The sequence below is a fragment of the Neopelma chrysocephalum genome, unplaced genomic scaffold (assembly GCF_003984885.1).
Source record: "Neopelma chrysocephalum unplaced genomic scaffold, ASM398488v2 Primary Assembly neopelma1_66, whole genome shotgun sequence".
NCBI classification, from domain to species: Eukaryota; Metazoa; Chordata; class Aves; order Passeriformes; family Pipridae; genus Neopelma; species Neopelma chrysocephalum.
Genome location: NW_020897725.1, coordinates 9,751,968 through 9,779,042, shown reverse-complemented (window position 1 = coordinate 9,779,042; position 27,075 = coordinate 9,751,968). Strand labels below are relative to the sequence as shown.

General features: G+C 36.5%; 1 protein-coding gene across 7 annotated transcripts in view; it reads right to left on the bottom strand.

Annotated features, from left to right (window-relative positions):
• The window catches only part of PHF20L1 (PHD finger protein 20 like 1), a 58,826-nt gene that overhangs the window by 26,629 nt on the left and 5,122 nt on the right, over positions 1-27,075 (bottom strand). For 4 of the 7 annotated variants that reach the window (XM_027684551.1, XM_027684553.1, XM_027684556.1 and 1 more), the window contains exons 2-12: positions 26,101-26,206; positions 18,913-19,084; positions 18,677-18,761; positions 17,820-17,908; positions 15,644-15,706; positions 11,835-12,042; positions 11,053-11,184; positions 8,246-8,328; positions 4,241-4,493; positions 2,033-2,218; positions 1,621-1,827 (exon numbers count right to left, since the gene is read on the bottom strand). In XM_027684551.1, the coding sequence (XP_027540352.1) occupies positions 1,621-1,827; positions 2,033-2,218; positions 4,241-4,493; positions 8,246-8,328; positions 11,053-11,184; positions 11,835-12,042; positions 15,644-15,706; positions 17,820-17,908; positions 18,677-18,761; positions 18,913-19,084; positions 26,101-26,183 (1,561 nt within the window). In that variant the 5' untranslated portion in view covers positions 26,184-26,206. Of the gene's footprint in view, positions 1-1,620; positions 1,828-2,032; positions 2,219-4,240; positions 4,494-8,245; positions 8,329-11,052; positions 11,185-11,834; positions 12,043-15,643; positions 15,707-17,819; positions 17,909-18,676; positions 18,762-18,912; positions 19,085-26,100; positions 26,207-26,605; positions 26,771-27,075 lie in introns of those variants that run through there. The other 3 variants (XM_027684554.1, XM_027684558.1, XM_027684552.1) reach the window with 2 other exon arrangements.

Genomic DNA, 27,075 nt, shown 5'->3' with positions numbered 1-27,075 from the left:
AGCTTTAAATACAGTATAAACTCTATTCTCCATCATAGGTTGCAAGTGTTTCCAGCTTCCCATAATGGACCCAACTAGTCATAACAAACAATTTTATCAGGGAATGTTTTACGCTGACACAAACTGTGTGGACATCTCAAATAATTCTGAGTCATATTGGTGTCTATAAACAAAACTTATTCTTTCTTTAATGAGATTCAGCTGTGGCCACGACCAAGACCCAGCTCAACAAGCAAACAGGTACAAGTGCACTCCTGGATGCTGGGTTTAGAACCAGCTCACCTGGACTCTGAGCCAGGCCCATGATGGAAGCAGGCAACTTCCAGCATTACCAATTATACATTAAATGAGCCAGAAAATATACCAGAAAAGCCAGAAGTTAAATTCCTAGTAACTGAAAGGAGTTCTACCAAACAAGAAACAGATGGCAGTTGGAAGTTGTTGGTTTCTTTTAGGAGCTTGTTCAGTGAGTGGGCAAATACACATCTCCCAAAAGCACTTCTCTTAGTAGCAGAAGACATAAAATAAAAAGGACTTTTACAGAAGTAATTTTCCCAGGAATCTGTGATTCTACTGCTATGCAATGTAGCAAGGGCAAATGAAGACTGTCACATTACTCGAGTAATTAAGTAATATTTTAATATTTTAAAAACATCAAGTGGCAGCTCATTAGAAATTCCCGTAGCCCTTATTTTTACAAATTAGTTTAAGAGATTCACAGATTAATGGAGTAAGATATATTTTAAGTGTCATAACTACATCCTTTAAGGTCATGCTGTCCTCCCTTACTATCAATCACTTTTATCAACAACTTTCCCAGCAGAGTATAATAATTTGATTTTTTCCCTCACTTTACAGTTTAAAAAAAAAAAAAAAGCTCATGAAAAGAATTCTTTCTTGGAAGTCAGTTAGAAATTATTTGATACTCGCCCACATGAGGCTTATTTATAAGAAATTATATGGACACCTAACATACACTGGATGAACGCAGTCCACTTCTAGAGCCTGCAAACCACTATACCAATCCTTCCCCATATCTCTTCATTACCTCTATCCAAGTGTTTTGCATAAGCCACAGAAGTCAGTAAACTGTTAGAAAGGGAGAGGCAGCACAGAATTCCAGTACTGGACCATGTGCTAATTCTGAGGGGGACCAACTCTATATAAAAGTTTTTGAAGACTGCATAAATATTTTCAAATAATATTTCGAAGTAAGCAAAGGGCAAAATTTCCACTGCAAATAGACAGAAAGCAGAGGAACACCGTCTTTGAAAGCACCAGTGTTTTAAAGCTGAAGCCACAAGTGTATATTAGTATGTTAGTAAACACTTCATTAATTATTTTTACAATTTTTAACAAAAATTTAAAATATTTTTGAAAGAAATACTTCTTCTGACATTCCACGCTCTCAGATTCTCCTTAAAACCTGTTAGAAGTGCTAATGCAGCTCAAAGCCAGGGGAAGACAAAGAATATGCAGATGGAGTCCAGCAAGAGTGGCAGGTTTCTGAGTGTGAAGAAAGGAAACCAAAAAGTATCCCCTCTTTCTGTGAGACTGAATACACACACATTTTAACCCTGCAGCTATAAACCTGTCTGGTTGTATACTGAATCTCTTTACCTGACGCTGTTGTAGCTACTCTTCCATCAGTTACTGCTTTAGAAGAAAGATATGTAACCATCTGAATATCTTCCTTGTCTTTACTGGGATATTCATTACGGAAAGTGGATTCTGTGGATAATGGTGTTGTAACTTCCGAACTACGGCTTAAATCAAGAGGGAGACATGTTCCACGCTTCTCAAGTGACATATGAGCAACATCAGGTACTACACAAAAGAAAAAATGTCATATTAAAAAAGATACACAGTCCAACAAACAACAGTCTGGATTGCAGCGTTACATAATATAGGAACAGCAAACAGCTTTAGCTACAGCAAGTCAAAATACCCCATTAGATGAAAAACACGAAAGGTCTAGTTTTTATGATTCAATTTCTCTTGGGCAGTTCTTTATTAGATTAAGATACATTACCCTCCAATTTTGATGACTGTTGGTTTTGACCACTGATGGAGAACACTTTTCCATCAGTAACTGAAGAGGGAGAAGAAACTTTTTCTACAGAATCATCAGGCAAGGAGCAAGTGGCTAAACGCTGGGATCTTCTTCTCCGCTGGCTATGTTTGTAGGATCTAGGGGAATTCACTGGCTGTGATGGACCTAAAAAGAGATCTTTCAATGTTCATGAAGCAGAGAGATATACCATCATCTTACCGCAGTATTTGAGATCTAAAGATGGGGAGTGCTTTAAGTAGCTCTTATTTGCAAAGCTGGTAATCACAGCAAAACTGGTAAAAGTAATTACAAAACTGTGACTACCAGAAGCAAAAGAAAGAGCTATGCTCAAGACATGATTCTGGTTTTTGCTTACTATACAATATTAGGGCACCTACTTCCCCACTGATAAAGGCTGTTGTTTTAGGCAAACAGGGTATTTACAATAAGCAACCCTCCCCATATAACCCATGAGAGTAGGCTACTTAAAATGGAAGGGGGCAATAGGATTTAACAATAAACAGAACAAATGATCCCAGTTAAAGATCCAAAAATCATGGATAGTGTTAACATATAACTTAGAAAAATAACTGAAAACAGAGTTTAATTTTATATCCCACCTCCTCTCTTCTGCTAACCTGATATCAATACCCCAGCTGTAATTCAAACGCACACTGCCAATGCATGGCACAGTGAGAAGGCTCCAGAACTTTATATTCAACAAAATAATAAAAAAAAAGACGGGAGGAGGATTGATATAGGTTAATATAGGCCTGATTCATTAAAAACAAAAAACCCACACTCTGCTACACCTCTCCAATTTCACCCAGTTTCAGAAAATTTTGCCTTAGAAAAACATTTAAGTCACTATAACACTGTAAATCACTCTTTTCTCTTTTTTGTAAGCAGTTTTTAGAGTCAAAGATGCACAGATTTAAAAATAAAGACATAGCAAAACTAAATTTCGATTAGAGGTAGCAAAAACTTGGAAGTCAAACATTAAAAGACAAGATCTAAGCTATTAAGTAACCAATTTTTAAATTAGATAATTTTAAAATACACTACAGAGAAGTCTAACTTAACCCAAGACATAAACATGCTCCAGGAAAACTACTTACCATTGATCTAGGGGTGGGAATGGAAGGCGTATTACAATATAGATGACTGCTAATATTTATTGGGGACAAAATACAGTTTTTACCACTGTGTCCTGAATAAATGAATACAGCTGAATTTGCACCCCTCCCTCTCCCACTCATTTAGAGTCATCTGTGAGTAAAGGTTAAAAAGAAACTTGTCTCATAAGGGAAAATATGAAGGTTAAGGGGAACACATGATGCAGGTTGAGTCTTCCATCCTCAGTCACTATTCTAAAAGTGAAACAAAAATGTAGCTTCTGACTTACTGAAACCTGCATTTATTTTAACCCTTGGTCTCATCACTTAATGTTCTTCAGGCAAAGAACCTGACACTAAGCAACACTAAAAACCTAATGTAATCTCAAAAAAAAATTATAGAAATATTTTAATAGTCACAAAAAATAGCATATTCACGCAAGCAGCATAAAGCTATCCCTGTTCTTCTGATAAACAGTATTTTGGTACTTGGCAAATCAGTTACATATGTTAAGAAGCTGAACACCTACGAGATTTTTCTGGGACAAAGAAACACAATTTTTTATATTTCTCCACCACAGATCTTGAACCCATCTTCTCTTTCACATCATATTTGGAGGAAATATCACATAAGGTGAAGAATGCCACAGCCAACAGGTACAGCACGTCAGCCTGCTGAAGGTGAAATTTCTCAGAGAAGCAAAGGTCCACACCAAGGTGTATGTCTTTTCTTTTTAATGAATCAGGCCCTTTTCAGAAGGGAGGTTTGATTTTTCCTGTATCACTGTTATTACTAATGTGGAGATTTAAGCTGGAGGAAAAGCCAACCATTAAGCCACAGCTCTATAAATATCAATATATTATTTAAATGTATTATTTCTGGTAGAGTAATTCAAATGCCTTATTAAGCAACTTGACTTTTAAAATACTGAGCTACCCCTAATTCTCCCACTTGGACCCTTTATTTAAAGCAGATTAATTTTTAAAAGCAATAGCCATTTACAACCAAAGAAAATTTCTGTATATCTCTTATAAGTAGTTACGGTATTTTTTTTAAAATGTCTGTGCTCACTAGTTTTATTAATCACAGAAGAAGGAAGCTGAGAGACCAGCGTCAAATCCTCGACTTGTATTAATTCTGGGGAAAGTGGTGATTTAGGGGGCTTTATACACCCAGAAGAATCTCCAGATTCTTGTTTGCATTTCTTGCTGCGAGCCTTTCCTGAAGACAAAGTTGAGGATAACAGTGCAGGTTTCTGAATGTTGGCAGAACTGCTAATATCAGCTTCATTTTTTTTCTGACTTTGTGGTTTAGGTGAAATCTCCTGAATAAATAATAAAAAATTGATACTTTTATTTCAGTTTCTTCGCTGTAGTTCTTGTATTCTATTTTGATCTTTTTAAAAGCAATTTTAGTATTCAAATACATATTAAAGCAACATTATTTTAAGAATAAATGAAAACTATTTAAAATGCATCACATTAAATTTTGCTTTTTTTAAAGGAGCACTATCAATTGTTTTCAGTATTCAGAAGGCTCAATTCTTACTATTTGAAATACCTGCAAAAAGCCAGAAAAGAAAATATTTTTCCTCTATTTCCCATTTAAAAATTCACGAAAGTCTTTTATCTCCAATTGATCAGGACTGTCAGCGCAGTCTCCATGTATAACTTGGAGAATACCTGTTACAGGTCGGAATACACACACCGATGTACAATCACAGAAAGTCTGAGGCTGGAAGGGAGCCATAAGAATCACTGAGTCCAACTCCCTGCTCCTTGCAGGACTGGCTACTGCTGAGCCATATGACTGAGAGTGTTGTCCAGACACTCCCTGAACTCTGGCACTGCTACGAACAAACAAACCTTCCTGAGGGGATTGCAGTTTTAAAAAAGTTGCCAAAGTTTTCCCTGCATGGTCATTTCCCTGATCATAGCCAAAAAAAAATAAAAAAAAATTAAGAAGTTCCTCAGGAAATCCATATTTAACATGAAAAAAAATTGTATTTTTGAGAACCTGAAAAAGTTGATAATGCTCCTTTAAGTAATGCCAGAAAACAACGAAAGGTTTCCAAACACTGAGCACACTCTCACATAACCCCTTTCAGTGCTGGGAGTCTGGATTTCACCACATTATATGTTTGTGCAAACATGAAGAAATCACAACTTCTAGCACCACAGGGTTAAATAGATTGCTAACTGTTGGAGAAAAAATGAGCAGATAAAGAGTTAAAACAGTTTTTGAAGGAAACAAAGTCAACACATAAAGCAGCTTTCCAAATTCATCAATTTTCATCCTTCTTAACACACACTATTATTTTTAGACTGTTAGCATGCATTGACAGACATTGGCATTTTAAATTTTTAACTGGAAGGTCTTCCTGCATTACTAAAACCATGAATGTGTTACAACTTGCCTAATAAGGGCAAACTACAATATCTGAACATAACTCCTTAAGCCTGTCCCCTTTCTTGTCTCAGTTACATCACACAGCATAGTAGCATGTAATAAAACCATAACTAACAAAGCAGAAAGGTATTTCTAGAACTTGTGCACCAATTTATCCAAACTAAAAACATCTCATCTCTGGTGATCTGAGGATATTATTGAGTTTTGTTATAAATTGCAATTTTATTTTCCACTGGAACTTTCCATGTTCCAGTGGAGGAAAAACAAAAAAAGCAAAACAAAACCCACAAGTGCACATTCTATGTCTGTAAAAGGGCACCCCTGAATGCTACATGAATTGCTCGCTGGAAGTATCCTGTAAAGGTCCGGTGCAAAACATCCCAGTCAGCAGACATCAGTGCTACCTTGAATAACTCAATTACACGCATACTAAGTGCAGTTTATTCATTTAAATAAAATATTCCATGGACCATGGTGGATACCTATGCTGGTTATGAGAGGTATTACCAGAAATTAATTAGAGTCGTAACTTGTAAATAAACAATTTTATTGTTCATCTTCACAGATGTGAAAGACATACTACAGCATCCATTACTTTCAAATTACAAAGTTATTTAAACAAGATTAAAAAAATTAAATTAAGATTTTGATAAGGTGCTTAACCTCTTAACAGGACAAATTAACATTTAAAACCTTAATGAATTAATGTTATCCATCTAATCAGGTCTTGGTCAAAAGGAAATATAACATGACATACCCTAATACAATTAAATAAACTACTGTATCTGCAACTAATTGTCTGAGGTTTTGGGTTTAAGACAACTGTAAACTAAAAATATATAAACAAAAACTTCCATTAACAAAGTCAGTTTTCGGCTATTGGCCTGAATACTTCTACTACCATGTTCTGTATTACATTATTAAAAAAACCCTACAAGATATTTTACCCATTCAATTTTATAGCAGTAGCAGACAAAACCTCTAAGGAATGTCAGCTTCACTACTGGAACACTTTTGGGGAGGTTTATAACTCGGCCATTTTAATTTCAGTTTGGGCAGAAACTTAGTGAAAAAAGCTTTAAGCTCAAAAATTTTCCTCCCCACAGTCAATCATTTAAATGTTTGTGAGGTTTCAGGTTTTAGTTAGTTAGCAAAGGAATAGGACAATTTGGGATTTTAGATGCCTCTTTAAAGGAGCTTAATTAGTATTTTCAAAAAATGAGGTTTTTCAGACCATTAGCATGTAAACAATGACAGAGACATCTTTTTTTTTATATCTGATCAATAAACAGGAACAGCCGAGTTACTAAGTCTAAGAAGTAACAAAAAGGTTATAGTAAATATGCACCGCAGTTTATACTGTTGCATACACAGTCTATGTAAACCACAAAGTCCCATTCACCGCAATGGGATTCTGCATGGCAAGATTTACATTGTAATGATTCTTCCAAAAAAACAACATGCTGTAAGCCATTTCACAGTTTTTTGCACATTGAAAATATCACACACAGTAGCAAGAAAAATCATAGCATCTTTAATATGCAAAAATTTGAGAAATGGAATGTCGTGTCAATACACTGTAAACCTTTATGCAAAATATCGGTCAATGCATCGGCACCGCGGCGGCTCCGCCCGCCCTTACAGTGACAGCATCAAAAACAGAGAATCAGGTTCCACTGACAACACTTGCATCCAATGCAGCGTCAATGGGAAAACCAGAGCAATGCAATCATGTATCAGCTCTAAAGAACCAGTACAACCAAAATATCAAATCAAGTTTTGGGTAGGGACTGTTCGTAGAGTGTGCCGGGGGCTAAAGAACAGAAGTGCTTGTTAAAGAATTGCAGGCAGCAAGGCTGTTAGGTTCAAATGCTGCTGTTAAAGAAGAATGAAAATGCATACAAAAAAGCTGTATTAAAACTACATTAAGGCTCTGATTTAAATCATTGGAAAACAAAGATGTCCTGAATCAAGACTACTGTTCATCTTCAGCTTGCTTTACCGTGCTCAGGCATTCAGCCCTTTTCATATGCAAGTTACTGCACAACTCAGAGTCAAGCAATGCCTGAACACAGTGAAATAAGCCAAAGACAAAATGGCAGCCTCCAGGTCCTGCCAATATGCAGGTTTAAAAAAATCAGACCCTTAACATTATTTAAAAGTTTCTTTTTTGTATTTATTAAAATACACACCCTTGCAAAATGTATGGCTCATCGAGCAGTTCATAAAACACATACAAGCCTACAACACCAAATTCTTACAATATAAAAGAAACTTCTTTTAAAAGAAGTTCTATGTGATGTCAAAAACCCTGTTTCAAACACAAATTAAATTTGTGTAAGGGCCTTTTACTAAGCCAGTCATGGTTCCAGCTATAAAACTGGACCTTGGGACGCTGGTCTCCTCACATTTCTTGTGTGGAGACTTCATTTTATTTTGTTTTCTGCTATTTTTTTAACACAAAAGCTCATTATTGAAATTCAAGTCAACACTATTTAGAGACAATTAAAATTCATACTTCCGGCTCTGCCAGAAATGTAAACATAAGATAAATTTTCAGTTCCCTGTTATATCTGAAGGGGAAAATTTTAATGTTGTAGGTACTACATCTCCATGGCACACTCCAGTGGGAACTTTGCAAAAAAATCAAACTCTACCATTTCATACCTGCTCCAGGACTGGAGCTGTTTCTTTGTTGCCTTCCTTTTTTTCAGCACCATCCGCAACAACAGCTTTAGATGCCAATAAACCTTAGGAGAAAAGTTGCAGATATTTATAGTTAGAAGCACCTTGCAACAAGAATTTGTAGAAAACAAAGCAAATATGAACTGCATATATCAACAACACGAATCTTTCTGAAATGGCTCCATGCAAAGTTGAACACTTTAAATTAGAAGAAACAAAAAAGTGTCAAAAAAGGACATTCCAACGATGGCATCCTTACACAGGAAGTACATCTCTGGCATTTCCACTGACAGGATGAAAATCAAGTTATCAATTGTAAAATAAACCCTCACCATCCTTCCAAAGCCCAAGCACATGGGCTTTAAAACAATACGTATGATGCACAAGTAAATGTTGCAATCAGAATTATTTACAAAATTGCTCTCTCTCTCCCCTTTCCAGTCTTTAAGAAATCTGCATCAGAATTTGTATTACTACTTCTTAACTCTAACAAATGCAAACCTTTCTGAGACAGAAAGGGATTTAATTTCCAAACAAATATTCTCAGCAGTGGAGCTCCCAAATTACCTCAATAATGAGACCATATTAAGAGCAAATATATATATTAGAATATGTCAGTTCATTAACACACTTATGCACAATATCACTACTACAAAAAACCTGTAAAAGACAAGGCAATATAAAAATAAGAAAGCTTTTTTCAGCAAAGCATATGGCAATAGCTCAGTTGTACCTCACACAATAACTTTAATTGCCTAAGTATGCAGAGAAAGAAAAAGTTCTATGCCATAAGACAAAGCAGAACTGATACAACCTGAAAATCTGAATAAAAACTTCTATTATAATATCTGAGGATGTCATTATTGGGGGTGAAGAATTGAGGCCCCCAAAAATAACCTGACAAATACAGAGGGAATTCCTGTTGCATTCCACGAAAAATTAGATATGCCAAAAATTAATTTAAGGTGCACAATGCCCAAAGAATTATAACTTATTGAAGCCTGGGCTCTCAGGACCTATTCAGGACATAAAAATAAAACAAAAATATTTCAGCTCTCCACAATAAACACCTAGTGCTTTGTTTCATTTATTTGTTGTGTTAGATTAAGTTGTGCTTCAGTTTAGGTTAACTGAAAAGTAGAAATTTACTTAGTCTTATCACATAAAAACAAAATTATCAGGTAAAATTTTAATTTTGCATTAGGCTACATAAAAGATTTAGGTTTTATGGCCTAGATTAAGTATTTGGGACTCAAACTATCCTGTTTAAATCAAGTTCCAAATTGCAGTGTTATTTACCTTGACAATCGTGTTTATACCAAATAGCATAAAAGAATTCTCAAAATCAAGCGACGTAGTTTTAAATACAAAACAACAAGCTACCATCCATGAGGAAGCTTTTGTGGTTCCATAAACCACAGGTTCCCCAGAAAAGAGTGGCTGCCCTGTCCCTGGAAGATTTCAAGACCAGGTTGGATGAGGCTTTGAGAAAGCTAGCCTAGTGGAAGGTGTCCCTGCCCATGGCAGCAGGGTTGGAATTAGATTACTTTTAAGGTACCTTCTAACCCAAACCATTCTGTCATTCTCAGATTCTCTTACTTCTAGGTAGATGCTCAGTGCTCAGAAATTCAACTTATTAAAGGAATCCAGATTCTGCCAGACCTGTCAATATACAACCCTTATTCTTTCCTTCTTCTCTACCCCACGAAGTATTTTTCTAACCAACCACCACACCTCCACAACTGCCGCCACAGGACTACAGGCTCACCATCCTCTGTAAGTAACAGCACACCACAGAAGCAGTCTTTATAAAAAAACATTTTCTGCCTCTGGGATTTTCATTCCTGGAAGGCTCCTTCTTTGTTTCCAAGTTTAGTTAACAGATGTCTAATTTACCAACTTCATTTCTACTCTCCTTTGCCCATACTATGTACATCCTCAGTTGAGTCCCAATTTAACTGCTTCCGTGCGCAGTAGTAGTATAAGATGTACATACTAGTGATACATGTTTACAGAGACCTATTCATTTCTTTACAATAGCATTTAGTGGCAGAAGGTATCAAAACCAGCTGAAAAATCTGTAGCTTTAGAAATCATGTTTATCTGTGCTTGTGGATAGGTTTTTGTTTCCTAAGGAGCTTTATGAGAATAATAGCTGTCAGACAGGTTCATACAGACTGAGCTGAATAATCAGAAACCATGATTTTGCAGCCTTTGACTTTACTATAATTTTAAAAAGTGTGTGTCTGTCTCCACAAAGGCATACTCTGCTAGCAGAGAATATGTCACCTTTCAGTGAAAGTGAATTAATCCTTTAAATACAAGAAGAAATACAACTCGTGCATTTGTAAATGACATACTGTGAACTCTTCTCAGCAACAATTTTACTTTGTGACAAAACATTTGCTAACTAAGAGCTAACCATAGCTCTAATTTACAGTGGTAGTATGTAACTCGTGACCTTGTTAAGAAGTTGTACAAAGCCCAAATTCATCCAATAATGGAGAAAACTTTGCAGCTGGAGTTAAAACATACTCAAGAAATTCACCAATTCAGGATGATTATTGTCCTAAAAATCTAAAAAGACCAAGTACAGTCTGAGACCATTCTTTGAATGTATGAACAAGGCACATTTTACCATTTATAGATAATTTTAAAATTCCCAACAAGTAAAAGACTGCAGTGACCATCTCCCTCATGAGCGTGAAATTACTCCAATACCTTCTATATAAACATTTATATTTCACTACATGAAAAGGAACAAAGTCAACAATAAAAAAATATTTTACCAGTGATCTTGTTAAGACGAGCTCTCTTGGCCTGAAATGAGTTGCCTAGATTACTTTTCCTCTTGTGTGATAACGTGCTCTCTGCCTGCACAAAGGCCATCTTTGGAACATCCACTACAGGAAACCCTACATCTAAACACAAGAGCAACCTCATTAACTCACATTTCATAAATACATAACAACACCCAAAATACTTAAATAGAACTGCTATTAGAATACTGCAGTAAAGAAAATTTAAACGTCTATTAAAAATTAAGATGACACATTCTGAAGATCTAGTATTACACACTGAAGCATTGCATGCATATTACCTCAAAACTTGTAATTTTTACTCAGAATTATGAGAATTCAGCATTAAAGACTATAAAAATGAGCAAATTCATATGGAACCAGAAACAGTTTCAAACATCCATGAACATGGATATATCTTGCACATTGGAATATTTTTTTGTTAGAACAATATCAAGGATTATCTCACAGGTAACAGAAGATGCAGGAATATGAACTGAAGTGTACAATGAAATCATTGAAAAAAACCAATGTTCTGCTCTTGATAAAGTTAGTCAGAAGTTTTGCACAGAGAGTGATGACTGAACTAGATTTATCTGATAAAAATGGTTTCTGAACCAATTACAATTATATATCACAAAGTTATCATAACAGCAAATGAGACACCTTCCTCTAGAAATATTAGTTATTACTTAATTGCAAAATTAACAACAGGAATTCTAATTCAACAGTACAGGAAAACCAATTTTGTCTTTTATAGAATGTGTTTTTACCAAATGTTTCACTAGATGTAGGCTCCTCTTCCTTTTTTTGGACATCCTGCATGATTGTAGAGGTTGAGGTTTCTTCCTTTTTTGAAGGGACTTTTAGCCATTTTCTGTCCTCTTTATCTTTATTGCTGTTTGCGCTGGTTCTGGGTTTACTTCCTGCTTTGTTCTTGGCTGCTGCTGCTGCAGCAGCTTTGACCAAAGCTATCCAATCCTCCAAAAAGGAAAAAATGGTAAGTAAGTATTAAAGAGTGCCTGAGATTCAAACAGAAAATACTCTTAAACCCCAGTGAAAGTTCATTTAGAAATGTTGAAGAGCAGAACAATTTATTTTTATGGTTACTACTCAAAGACTGGTAAAATGAGTTTCCCCAACGGCCTTAATAAACTTGACGAACTATCAGAATGCCACAGGAATAAAAACAAAACCAAAACTTAAAAAAACCCACTGTGTATAGAATTATGACTGCACACATTCCCTGTTACCTACTTTTTGTGTCATTGCTTTACAAACCCAGGAGCTCCCAAACCCAGAACACTGACATTTTTCTTACCCTTCTGGCTCTGAAATACACAATTCCATAGCTGTTGAACTATTATGCAAAGGTACAACCACCTCAAAGCCTGGTCCAGCTGCATAATTGGGCAGAGTTCTTCCTGAATTAAATTGATAAAGCAGGGATATTCCTATCTAATTACACCTGTGTTTCTAGAGTAACTACACATAGCACTCTTTTATTCTTTTTGTATTACATAGTATAGGTTTCATCCAGTAATTTCAATAAAGTGCTCTATAATATAATTTCACAATCCATACTTATGGCAATAAAAATGACATCTTTGATAACGGCTTATTTTGACCATACAGAGACAACAGAACTTAGATCTCAAATTTTTAGCATTTAGACCAAGTCAAGCCACCCTATATCAACAGAGAGAATTTCCAAGGCTGAGACAAGCTGTTTCCACTAGTTTGGAGCAATCAGACTCCTGTCTTATGTCTCCTGACTGCAAAAACTGTAACTTGATCCTTTTGACTGAAGTATTTTTTTAATTCTCTGTAACATCAAGGTACAGATTTTTTCCATGCAGAAGTTATATGCGATATAAAAGGCAATAGCAAACAATGATTCACATTAATTAAGCAACTGAGTGTTCTGAATGATAATTCATTTACTAAATGGCAATCTGGCTACACAAGTACTACAACACACAAAACAAGTATGAAAAAGACTATTTTTTGTCTAGTTATAAGAGTGCTTTGCAAATAGTAATTCCCTCCCCCCTCAAGTTGTAGACAGACTGTTTTATTCTGGAGTATTTCCTTGTTGTTATGTCACCATGAGATACCTTAAGTAGCTTGATTTTAGAAATCTTGTTACAATGCAACTTTTCCCACTCATTAGGTATTATAAGCCTTGCAAGTTTCTGTTCTACTGAGAGTTTCTTTACCTTCATTGATGTACCAGAAAAGCATAACACAAATACAGAGCACTACTTCTTGTATCATGCTTTTCCTTTTCCACAGCTCAATACTTTTAAATAACTGCTTTACATGGGTTATGCTTCTACTTTGCATCAAGCTATGTACTTAGAAACACCAACAGTTTTGATTCCTCTAAGATAAAGTGTTCCATGCCCACAATTTTAGTGCAGTTGCACACACTCAAGACTCACCAGCAGCAAAGTTTGGAAGCACTTTGGCAATGTTCACACAACAGGCAACTACCGAGGCCACCTGGTGATGTGCCAGCACCAACGAGCGTGTCTAAGTGCCAGCTGCAGTCAATCAAAAGCACACAAATCTATTTTTTGGCCAGCCAAAACGAGCACACACATTAGCTCCAGTCCATCCAGAGCCTTGCCCATCCAGCAGGATAAAAAATGGATTGAGCTATTTATGGTGGCAAGGAATTAGGAGACCTGAGAGTAGAAGTCTTACACTGTACCCTGGCCAAGGGATGAAGAGGATCAGTAACATGGCTGGAGTTTGGATCTTTTGATAAAAGTGGGAAGGAAAGAAGTGCAGCCTGAGTCAAAATAGCTTCTAAAGGGCATTCTAATTTTCAGTCAAGCTAAGCACCCTGAATCAAAAGCTTTCAAGAAGATACCAAGCTTCAAGGACCAAGCTGAACCAAGTATCCTGTTCTACTGACAGCTGTTTTGGTGCAACACAAAGGGGTTTTTGTTTGTACTTTACTTCATTGTTTAGATACTGTTCTTAAAACGTGGAGCTTACAAAGGGTAGCAGGACACATAACAATGAAGCAAATAAAGGTTAAGCATTCAGAAGCCAGAGCAGAGACACAGTAATTACAGTGACAGTTATACTTTTTTTCTAGATTAACATGTAAATTTAAACTCAGTAAAGAGAACCTTGAGCAGTGGCAGGGGACAAGATAATCTCAAGTAGCCGCTTCCAAACTAAAAAATTTTGTGATTCTGACTTGGTCAGAAACTCTGTGGGTCCATTTTTTGTTCTGGCTCTGGAGTAAACATATAGGCACTAAAGTGACACAGGTAATTCCTGCTTTTTAACCTTGAACTCCTGCTCTGTGACTGCTCAGCAGCACAGCTCCTGACGTGTGACAACTATTTAGCATCTAAGATGCTGAGGCAATTATATTTCTTTTGAAGAGCACAGGAACTCCTTCAAAAAGATCCATTTGTGTGTTTTCCAGAATTTTTAGAAAAAATTAAAAAAAAAATTTGCAAGTAACAGTGGGAACCTAAAGCACAATAAAGCATGAAATTTGTCTCAGGGTAATAGTAAGATATCTACCCTGACAACCATAATAGCAGGACACTAAATACCATAGATATCACAGAAACTAGTTACAACTCTTCAATAGCAGGACATTTTCCCAGATCATTCAATACACACAAAGCCAAGGGCCTAAATATGAACACATTACAAATTAATAAAGTAAAATCAAAAACCTCCTAAGAGAAGTTTTCCCTATTTTTCCCTTGTGTCCTGATATCGCCTCTCTATTGGCTGCAGTTGTGTAAGTCTGCACCAGTTACTCTGCACCATTCAGCCTGATTTCCCACTTCCCACATATCTCACTCCAGTGAGTTTCTCATTTACATATACAACTTAAAAAGAAATAAATCAAAAATGTGCACTTCCTTCTTTTTTATTCTTACTAAAATTCATCTTTCAAGTAAGCTAAGAAAATTGACAGTAGAAAAGTAATGGGACACTGTAGTTAGAAAACAAAACATTATCACTGCTGAGGAAAACTGTCATATGCTAATTAGATTCACTAAATCAAAACACAGGAAATTGCACGATCAAGAAAAACATCAGTAGAAATTACCAAACAGCCTTACACATCAAATGGCTGAAACACTTGTATTTTAAAATATTCCTCTGTGTGACCTTAATCTTGCAACAGTTGGAAGGCAAAACCAGAATAATTTCTAAAATCCAACCCTTGCATCAATAGCAGAATTCACACACACATCAATCTCCCTTCATCTGCCTAAAACCATCACCTTTTTGCTTCTCTACAGTACTAAAGATACAGCTGTTTTTCCTCTCCTGGCACACCACAACTCCCACACATTCATACATACACATACATAAAACATCAATCTATTGACTGGCTGATTCCACATCAAGCCTGGATTCCTTACCCTCACCTTTCAACTCTAAACAGTCTGCCCCACCTACATCTTGGCTCACATTGTCTCCTGTCATATCTTCTTTTTTCCTCTGGCCCATTGGCAAATCCATGCTTTTTCCTCAGCTTCCTCTTCCTGTGCGCCAAGTCCCCTCCCTCTCCTTCAAATCCCTCCTCAAAACTCACTTCTTTTGGTTCGATTTCCGTCACTAATCTCAGCTCCGGCGCTATCTGCTCCCTCTCGCGCGCCTGATTACATCGAAGATAAAACAAAAAACATGAAACAGAAAAAGTAAGTTATCCAAATACTTCATATGTGCTCTCACAAGGGCAGTCTCAATATCCCCCTCTCTGTACTCTATAAGCCACATATCTATGTGATTTCTATTAATTTGCTCTTATCTGTACAGCAACTGAACCTCAAGTCTCATTGCACTGAGACACACGAATATTTTCCACTCTTTAAAAATTTTCCCTTTCCACCCTCACAGCTGTCTTATTAAAACACACTTATGCTGCAACTCAAAAACAGTTTTTGTGTCATAGTGTTTACAATCTCTTCCTTTAAGTCACACCAAGCTGAAATCAAAGTACTAACTAATCTGTATCTCTCTCCATGTAATTCAAATTCTGCATGCTTAGCACACACCTTCCAAAAAGATCTTATATTTGTTAGATTTGCTGATGCACTAGAACTGGAAGGATCTTAAGTTTACACTGACCTCTTGAAAAGTATTTTTTGCTTTGGAAACAGACAAAAACCAAGTTATAGGTTTAAATTATGCATGAAGCATTGGATCTGATAACTCCACTAGTTTTCAAATCAATTTATTTCTTGGCATTTTTTTTTAAGATTTAAATAAATTTTAGTAAATGTTTTCTTATAAAATCAATAATGCAAAAGAGCAAAAACATCCATTTGCATTTTAGGCTTAGATAAAGCTCAGTTTCAGAAAATTGATTTCCAAACCAAATCTTAGATCATGTTTTCATTCTGAAATAACACAAAAATATTTAGAAAAACAAGCATTTTACCATAGCATGATATAGGAGAAATATTGTAGGAAAAATCCTATCATTGTCTTTGAAAGCTAAAGATCTTCATGCTTATTTCTACTTCTGCAAAATTAAATGCTACAACTAGTATCAATTAGCATTATAGGAAGCACAATTGGTGGTGTTCTTGCTTCAAGACAACTTAAAATTCTAAATCCATCTTAGAAAGTGTAAATTTGTCCCCCTCATTCTTTCTCAAGATTTCATTGAAGCAGCCTACATTCAGCGCTTGAAATGCATCAGTGGCACCATAACTCTCAACTATTGAGAAAAATTAGAAATAAGAGATGAGCTGGACTGCCACCAAGCATGTCTGGACAACATAATGGTTGTGGAGAAATGGATTTACTCTTTCTTTTTAAAGCTGAAAATGCCTGTGGCCTAAGAGTAGTAACTCAAGATTAGATACAAAATCGCTCCCTAGAAAATCACAGGACAGTCGGGGATTTCTTTACACTGTCACAAAAGGGTTATTTTATTTCAGTCACAATCACATTACCCAAGTTTTGCCTTTTAAAAAATGAAATGACACACTGTACTTTCCTAACTTACTGTCATACTGAGAGTATTCTTTGAAATACTACACACTGGTTCAACAGAGTTACTGTAGGACTGCAGCAAGAAACTATGACTATGGATTTCAGTTTAATTTCCTTCAGGAACCAATTTAAAGTAAAGATATGCCTAGGGACTAAATCATGTCCTCTACTTTACAGTCTCCTTCAACTTCTATTCAGCATCTTGTCTTTAACAGCAACTGGACATTATAAAAGATAAGAAACACTTATCTGTCCAAATGCTCAAAAGTTCTGACATAAGGGAGAAAACCTCCAGTCATTTTAATAAGAACACGTGGGCAAAAAGGTATCACAGTAGCAAACTAAAGAGATGGGGTAGAGGGTGGGGAATAAATAAAATTAAACAAAAAAAATGAGCAGCACAGACTGCTGACAAACTAAAGCTTTTTCCTGAAGGACACCCAAGGGAAAAGTCACTGGATGCCCCCTAGTTTTGTCAACTCTGCAAGACAAGACTCTGGGAACAGATTAGTCGGCAATGGAGTGCCCAGCAGCCAGGCAGTTCAGAGAGAGGCAAGGCCACTGGAGCAGTACACTCTGAGGCAGCATCCATAAACTGGTGAAGCAAGGCAGTGCAGGACCTAGAATAAAGACTGTAACCTAAAAACCAGTTGTGCTACATGACACTTTTACTATCTCAAGATATTAAAAAAAAACAAAAAAACAAACCAACAAAAAACCAAACAACTACATAAAACCTAACACAGCAATACCTAAAGTATTCTTACCTGCCCTTTTGCATCCTCTGGCATAGATTTGATATGCATCCTTTTAAGACATCGAATGACACCATCATAGAACTGTACTGTGAATGTTCCTAGAAAATGATTGATGCAATCACTATGAGTAGTTAAGAAGACAACACATCTTGTTACCATGAAAGCTTCAGCAAAATGTTTTGTATGTTGTATGAATGGAATAACCACGTGTTACAGACAGTTGGGATTCAGAATTTTAAGGAAAAAAAAATTACAGCCTCAATAAAATCCTGCTTTAATATTATTGCTCTTTGTCCAGTTGAACAATTTCAAGCATGTTTAAGCTATTGAGTCACTTTTGCTCATAATTCATTGAAAGAATTATGTCATATTTAAGGTGTCACACTAGAGAAACAATTCAACTTACAACCAAATCCTCATTTGCTTTACACTACAGTAAAAACTTCAACTTCTACTTATGTTCATTAGAAATATCACCACTGTGAAGTATTTCATCTAAGGTGTTCCTTTATTTCCCCATTTCTATTGTTTTTCTTCAATAAACAGACTAAAACAACCACAAAAATTTAAGTATATCATTAACACAAATCAACAATAGGATGAAATATTCCTAAGACTGTGCACTAGATCTTCTGATCACTGATTAAAAACACTAAGCATTTTGTCTTCTAGGGGAAATCCCAATTTTGTGATTTCATACAGATAAAATACAAACCTAATACTAAATTTGATAAACAGAAACATTTTCACTTAATATTGAGGCAGTGAGGAAAACTTTATAGGCATATCTCTTTTTTAAGCAGACTAAATCTACAGCATAACATATGCAAACAGACCTTACCTATGGACCTTACATGCATACATACCTTCTTTGTTAATGGCTTCGATCTTTGCAGGGTAATATCGACAGTCTGTCCAACGAGCTAGGACTTCCTCTCCAGGTTTAAAATCCTATTTTATACAAATTTATTCATTAATATTTAAAACATTTAGATTTTTTTCCCCTAAAATGAATTAAACGTTATGTGCTAGAGAGATTTAATGTAGGAAAACAAGTAGGACAGTTAGCAAAACTCTGAGACAAAACAAATGTGCCACTTACAACAAATTCTTCATCATCTTTTAGGCCCTCTTTCCTTAATGCTGGTCGCTCCAAAGGTCGCAACCTATTGCTGTCCCAGTAAATCCACTCATCGTAGCGATGACTCCAGCGTTCAAAATGGACCAACATCTTCCCCTCTTCATAATCTATCTTCTCAATACGAGATGGATACCTTGAATGATAAACATAAACTGGTAAAGCTCAAAGGTTTGTTTCTTGCTTTAGATACAACAGTGCTTACACGACCATTCAGAAAGTTGTAATAAACACCTTGTACTGAGAACTCTCCAAATCTGAAAAAAATTAAGTTACTAAATTGGTATGATTTAGTTCAAGAGCTGATATACATCAGTGAAAATGGGAATGAGGCAGAATTCAGCTCCTTCTGCCCTTCACAGAAGTACTGAAACAGATTCAAAAGTGCTAAGAATCTCCAAAAAAAAAAAGTTAATTAGATCATTAATTTTTTTACCAGAGTTTATACTAGGGATCATCTAAAGTTAACAAAGCATGTATTGAAAAGAAAGACCACAGCCAAGGACAGCTGCCTTTAACTTTCGCAACCTGTTTTACTAACCAAGTGCTACTGTGGAGCAATAGTAAGAGAGCAGAGCTTGAGTGACCAATTCCCAGCCCTACTGCAAATTCCATCAGCTAGAAAAGCATCTACACAGGAACCCTGTCAACACCATCAATTTTGAATACTTTCTCTCCAAAATACTGACTGTGCTGTTAAAGCAGTCTCTAACACTACGTTCTGATTAAAATATACGATTTCAAGAAGCACAAGCTTTCCTTATTTCCTAGTGACTAGAACTAAGCATTAAAACAAAAGGTGCCAATCTCAATTTGCTCCTTCCTTTCTCCAGTCCTACTTCTTAACTACAGGGGTGTACACAGCTTCCCAACAGTTAAATATTTCAGGAGCTGCTGATTACAAAAAAATGATTTTCTAGTTACTACTTCAGCCACATATCACCATCATATCAGAATTCAGACAGTCCAAGTTGTTGTTGCATTTCTCTCATCCATACATTTCAGAAACACAAAATATTTTCATAGCCATTCTTCTAAGTTCCCAACTTCTCCTCACTGCACTTAAAAAAACCCCCACAAAGTCTTAATCGAAAACTGAAGACTCTCATTTGCCACTCTACTAACAAAATCTTTTTCAAGACACTTCATGGGTCTTCTTTCAGAGAAACAACAAGATCAACCCCCCTTTCCCCTCTCAAGCAGACTGACAACAACACTCAAACAAGAATGGTGAAGCTGATGATCTGCTGCATCAAAGCAGAAAGTAAAATTCATAGGTCAAACCTGAATTCCAGCAGCAGCATTCCGGTTTAACTTTGAACAACCATTTGCTGCTACATTTAAGAATTTTATTATAAAATTCCTTACTATTTTTTCTCATCTTCCCAAGTCTTCCAATTTCAGACTTTTTACAACTAGACATCAAGTCTCAGATTAGGCAGGAAGAGGAGCAAACTAGAGTAAAAAGTAAAGTTACTGCTCCTAGAGCAAACTCGTGAGTAACAATGCTACCAAAAGAATGATACAGAAAGCATTTATCAGAGGGAAGGAAAAACCCAGAAAAGCAAGAGGATGGGAAGTCAACTTTGTAGCCAACAAAAAGGAGAGCTTGTGCTACAACAGTGAAATGGAAGCCAGGAATGATACTTTCTCAGCACAGTTAGAAATATTAGGTTTATGAGATGCCAGACACCCAGTGATGCAAAACTATGGTTATTGTACAAAAATCAGCTGAAAGACAAAATTCTCCTTTTCCTACACATCTCCAATGCAAACACTTTGTTCCCGTTATGGTGCTTCCCTACAGCAGTTTCCTTGTTATGGCCAGGAGCTTTCCCTGGTCAGCAGCAGCCAAGTCACCATTCCAAGCACTGTGTGAGAAGACAACAGAAGGGACAAACCAGGAAACTACAGTACAAAGTCCTGGAAAAAGAAAACCAAGTAAGAGGAGGAAGTAAAATACAGAGCAGAGTTTAGAGACAAATATTTTAAAATTAAGATAGTGTTAAACGAAAATTCAGCAAGCCAAGAATCAAGAAATGAATATATACAGAAAATAAAAAGAGCAAAGCTAGCATGAGTTAATGAAAGAAGATATGAAAAATATTAAGTCTCATTAGAGATCACTCCAGAGAGGAAATGCAGCACAAGGTACTTATCAGTTAATTTCCTCTGATAAAAACCATTTCTGCAATCAAAATCTTTTATAATTTATATTTCTCCAATGTATCTTAAGAGAGTGGTTACAAGATGAACAGACAAAACCTGCATTCAACTTCAATCCCCAGAGATGGAACCACCCAAGCCATGTGTGATTGGTTATTAGGCAACCCAAACACAACTTTGTATGGATTTAGCAACAAGCTATTACCCTCAATATCTACTAAAATTAGCCACACAATGTACCACAAATATGTACAAACAGTAACATTTCACAATACTGACCTGACAGTGGAAAAGAGCAGAACATACATATTGCAGAATTTACTACTGCAAATTTTACACAGAAACATCTTTCTGGTGTTTTTGTACTTTTACTGAAAATAATCAATTTAATAAATAAAAAAGATTAATATGAAGATGCTTACATCTCATGCACATTGCAAATTACAAAGTTACATCTGAAGAAGCGCTACAAAGTGGGATGCAAACATCATTCTTTACAGTACCAAATCATAAGGATGTCCAAGGCCAAAACAACCTTCCAATCAGGTTAATTCCCCCAGCAAGTACTGCACACTAAGTGATCAGAATGAAACTAATATACAAACAGCTTTGCCAACATTTAATCACTATAAACCAAGAAAACCAAACAGACCAGCCCACTGAAATTCAATAATCAAAGTGTTCTTTTTGCGGGAAGAAACAATAACCTGAAAATTTGGGGTGTGTTTTTTTAACAGGATGCTAGAAAGAGTATCTACTAATCACAAATGAAGTTTCATCCAAATTTCAGGGGTGTTTGTTCTTGTTTTTTAAAGAGAGAAGAGGAGAATTGTCGTTAGATGATGGTATCTACCCAATTTACACATTGCATGCTCTCCATTGGCAGGTTCCAATCCCAGTGATTCCAACCCATTAGAGTTATGCAATTCTTTGGAAAGCTTTAGAATTTAATATGGCTTACAAAATTTACACTATGAAGCACTGGTCAGACAATGATAGTGTTCCAATGTTCATACAAGAAAAATTCATTGAAAACTTCCCATTTTCATTTCTTGACAGTGTAAAAAAAAACTAAACCCAAACTATTTTATCCAATGTACTCAACACACAGTAACAGCTACTTTTTTCATTTTTACATCATTGTCTTCCCTTTAACCCGTCAAAAGTGATCAAAAAGTGGTGAATTGCCCTGTGAAATGGGACAACAGGCATTTCAAACTGTAAAAAAGGATGCAAGAACATTAGTAAATTTGCCCAAGTTTGCACCTACAAAGTCTACAGACACAGTTCTTGCAATCACAATACTGATATAAAAACTGTTTCCTTCTACCTTACAGAGGACATAAAACCAAATACCCTCCATTCTGACTTCTCACAAATAGTGTTCTGGTATCTGCAAAATATGCAAAAACATATTTCTAGGTCCCTAGTTTTTATGTATATATATATTGTATTCAATCAATATGAAGCAGAGTCTTCACCACCCTTTCAAATACCTGTCACGTAAACCAGTCAACTGAAATCTAAAGCAAGGATTGTCCCAAGCAAGATTTCCCAAAGACTTACAGAGGGGAAAAAAAAAATCCATCCAGATAATCAAATACACCAACTAACCTATTTTAGTGAGTTGCTTCCATTTCAGAACAACAAGGGCCATGTATCTGTACTTCTCTCATTACCTCAGAGGTTAGATCAAGCAAATTAATAAAGAACTATGGTCTCAGAAATACAACAGGGTTGTTTTCTTCAAAGCAGTATCTGCATCTTATGGGACAACCAGTCCCATAAAGACACACAAAGACAGAAAAAAAGCATGAGATGCATCTTTAAATACATCAGCTTTGCAGGGCCAGTGTCCTATTTGTGGGAGCTGACAGCTTAAGAACTGTCTTACACACAGACATGCATTTGCAGGTATGTGCAGCCTTACTGCTGTTTCATTTGTTTCCTCAGTGAGAGGCAGGGGGGTGTGCACATGTATCAGCTTTTGTATGAGATCACAGGATAATTCAACTTGAAAGGGACCTCAGAAAACCTCTAGACCAACCTCTCTCTCAAAGCAGGGTCAGCTATGGGATCAGGTCAGGTTTTCCTGTGTTTTATCCATCCCAGTCTTGGAAAACCTCCAATATTGGAAACTCCAGAAACTCTTCAGGCAACCTGATCTACTGTTTGACTGTCCCATGGGAAGAGATTCTCCTTGAACCCAGTCTAAATCTCTCATTTCAACTTATGCCTGTTGTCTCTTGTCCTCTAACTACCTGTACAGCTTGGCCAAGTAAATCTTGATTACAGCCTTGTATTGGAAGGCTGACATGGGACTCCTGAAGCCTTCTCCAAACTAAACAAGTCCAGTTTCTTCACTCTCTCTTCACAGTTCGTACAATCCAGGCCCCTGATCATCTCATATACTTAATAATTTCCTATTTCATAACTTTCAATCCCATCCCATTTACTATATGCTGACAGATAATCACATTGATTTTGATTAGAGCTGCATTTCATAGTTTGTTTTAGTGAATTTAAATGTAACAAGTGGTCCGAATTCATTATGTAAGACAATGCCCTGCAACAGCACAAGTGCTGCACTTGATAAAGCTGCAATTGCAGTTACCTCCACAATAAAGCAAAAATAAACACACCCACTGACAGCCTGTCTTTGCTGACCAGTTTGACCAGGCTTTCTTCTACTCTGTCATGGTACATGACAAATGATACCAGTGACCCAAACACTCTCTGCAAAAACTTCATTTAAAACTACGGAGCTTTTAAGCAATAAATAGTCAAAGTACACAATGGCCTCTCCAAAGTTTACAGATCATAAATAGAACACCAGATTCCATGAGATGGATTTCAGCAACTATTACAGAGCTGAAAATTTCAGACCTGCAAAAGTGCTTCAGAAAGCAAAAACATACTTTACTATATTTTTCTCACATCCTCTAGAATGCGATTTACATTCTTTCTTGATTAACATTTTAACTGGTCATGAACAGTGGATCTTTAAACGACAGCAAGCTTTCAGAAAAATGGAGGGAAAAAAATAAAACCCTTTCAAAGGCTATTTTTCAGCAAGTGTTCTCAATTTGTCACTTGCAGAAAAACTGAGCTAAGCAATATCACTGCTCTTCAATTTAGCTTTTGTTAAAAAATATAAAGAGATTTCATGTAAGTTCAGCAACTTTATTTTCTTTGAAGTCTGTATTTATGCATGCAAATCAAGGGAATGCATACAGATTATATATAGAAAGAATTTAAAAAACATCTACCACCCCCTTATGCAACAGAAAGCTAAGAAAAAAATCACATGGAGTATTATTGCAACCCGTGTCACCCTAATAATAACACGACAGGAGACTTTCTGTCACAAGCTGTTTGGTTCTGTATGTGAATATTAGTTCATTTGAAACAGAGTTCTGCTTTCAGTCTTGCTGCAACTGCAAAATTTCAATTATTAAATTTCTCCTCCTGTATATGGCACCACCAAAGTTTACATGCATATAAAACTTGACCTGTTCTACCTAGTGGTACAGATGATGAAGCAATTCCTAGAAAGTTCAGGATAAATTCTGTTCTTCCTGAAAACACCCAGAAACTCAGCTGCAGAGCTTGTGACATGGCCTATGCCTGACAACTCAAACGTAGACAAGAACTCCAGAGTTGACATGTAACCCTCCCTTGTGAAAACAGTGGGCATATCTCAAACAAACTATACACTGGATATTCAGTGATTTTTTTTTAATACAATTAAGGTGAAGCTATTTTTACATATTAATTTTTGTTACCTAGTTATATTAACCAATTATCTCTTGTCACAGATGTTATAAAAAGGTGTATTAAAATTATTTTTTAGAACTATTTGGATGTTTTCATTATCCTGGCATTCAGTTATAGAATCAATATGCTGAAAACCCACTCTATAGTAACAGGTAAGAAAAAGAACTGTTCTGTAAATCAATTATTTTAGAGACCATTGATTAAAACGAACAATTTTGCCATAATTAAAATCAAAGCTCTACAGATAAAAGGTTTGATCCAACTTTTTATACAGAGCATGCAACTACTGGAGCAAACGTCAATAACACAGACTTCTCTCTCACTTCACTTGGAGTTAAAGGACCAGATATTTACAGGAGCATGCTGAGCTCTCCAGGAATGCAGCAGAAAAGCAGGTACACATCTCTACATTTCCTAGCCCTAATAAATCAGAAAGCAGCTGAGAAAAAAATTCTGGGTAGCATCAATTTCTTCCATCATCTGCTTTAACAAAACCAGAGATTTTTCAAACATAACTAGCATGGCCAGCACACATCATCAAATTAGTCCACTTGCTTTAATAAAATTTTGACTAACAATTTATTTCATAAGAACAGCTCCTTTCACAACACACATGCTGTGCAGCATGGTCCTTGTGCCCACAATTTTGATTTTATAGCCTTTGAACTCACAATATGCCTGGGTGGTTGTAGAGTCAGTTTTAAGCACTTCATTCTTCCAGCTGTTTGATACAAACACAACTGTACCTGCCTATCCCATGCACTCCAATTAAGGATGTTTTATTTTTTTTAAAAATCAGTTTTGTGAACCTATGAAGTGTGATAACTAAATACAGAACAAATCACCTTCCATGCCTTCAAATGAAAACAAAAGAAGCCTTTGGTCATGGAGGTTTGCCATGCTGACTTACTAACCACCTCAGCCATGACACTGCATTCCACACTACTCCAGAAATGCTCTTTGCTTACTACAGATACACAAGCAACCAAAAGCAAACAAACAAAAACCGACAGAAAAGTTTAGTTTGATTTCTGAAGGGACAGTACTTTCCTAAAAGCGTACAGTTTTAATGGACTTTGGTGGAAACTCATAAAGTTCACACATGAAACAGTCAATTAATAGGTGCACTAAATTATATCATCAGATATCAAAGCACACAACGTACACAAAATAATTATGGTCTCAGCAAATGCAAAACGTCTTTCATACCATTTCTGTAAATAGTCCAGTGCTTCCAAACGAGCACCAATCTCAAATGTGATTCCAGGACGATTTGGAGGCTTTTTACTCATCTTGGTATTTTCTTTTTCACTACCTTTGAAGGAAGAAAAAAGTTGCATTACAACACATAATGTTGCCTAAAACGTGTCACTGACAGCAAATATATACCAGAGGGTGGAAAAAGATGTGAAATTTTGATCCTGACTTTTCATTTAACTGCTCAGTTTACAGAAATATAGTCAAGGCCCAAAGAAGGGATTGAAGAAACATTCATATGTATTTTTATTCAGATTTCTTTCTCTTCATAAAAAACCCAAAAACTATCATCAACCTTAAGTCAAAAATAATAGGGAAAAAAATCTGATGGTCATCTCTGGAACTGTACTACACAGTAATACCTTGACGTCCTTTTGGAGCAAAATTTTAATTTACTTATAATCAACACGCATGCTCTCCTCGTGTGCAGAAAATATAAAAACCAACTAAAACTTACCTTACCAAGAATAGATATACATGGCCTAAAGGACAAGCAAAATGAAAATCAGCACAAAAAAAAAAAAGCCATCTACAGCCTTTCTGTGCACTCTGGAGTCGCACTCATAGCACTGAGCAAGTTTCAGTCACAACTGGCTTTTAATTTTATTTTGGATGTCAGTAACTGTTAAAAAAAAACCCAATAAAAATCACTTATCCGAGCAAGCACCGCCGCTATTACGGTGACTTTCCGCTGTGCCCCCTGTGCCCCCCCGAGCCCGGTGCCGGGCAGGGTCGCGGGGATGCGGGGCCGGAGCCCCGGCGGGAGCGGCACCGGGACCCCCGTTCTGCGGCGGGGCTGCACCGCCAGCGCCGGGAGCGCGGACACAGCGAGGGCCCCGCGCTCCGGCCCCGCGGGGGCTCCGCGCTCGGCGCTCCCGGGGGAGGCCCCGCCGGACCCCCCGGCCGCGGGCGGGGCCCGGCGCGGGC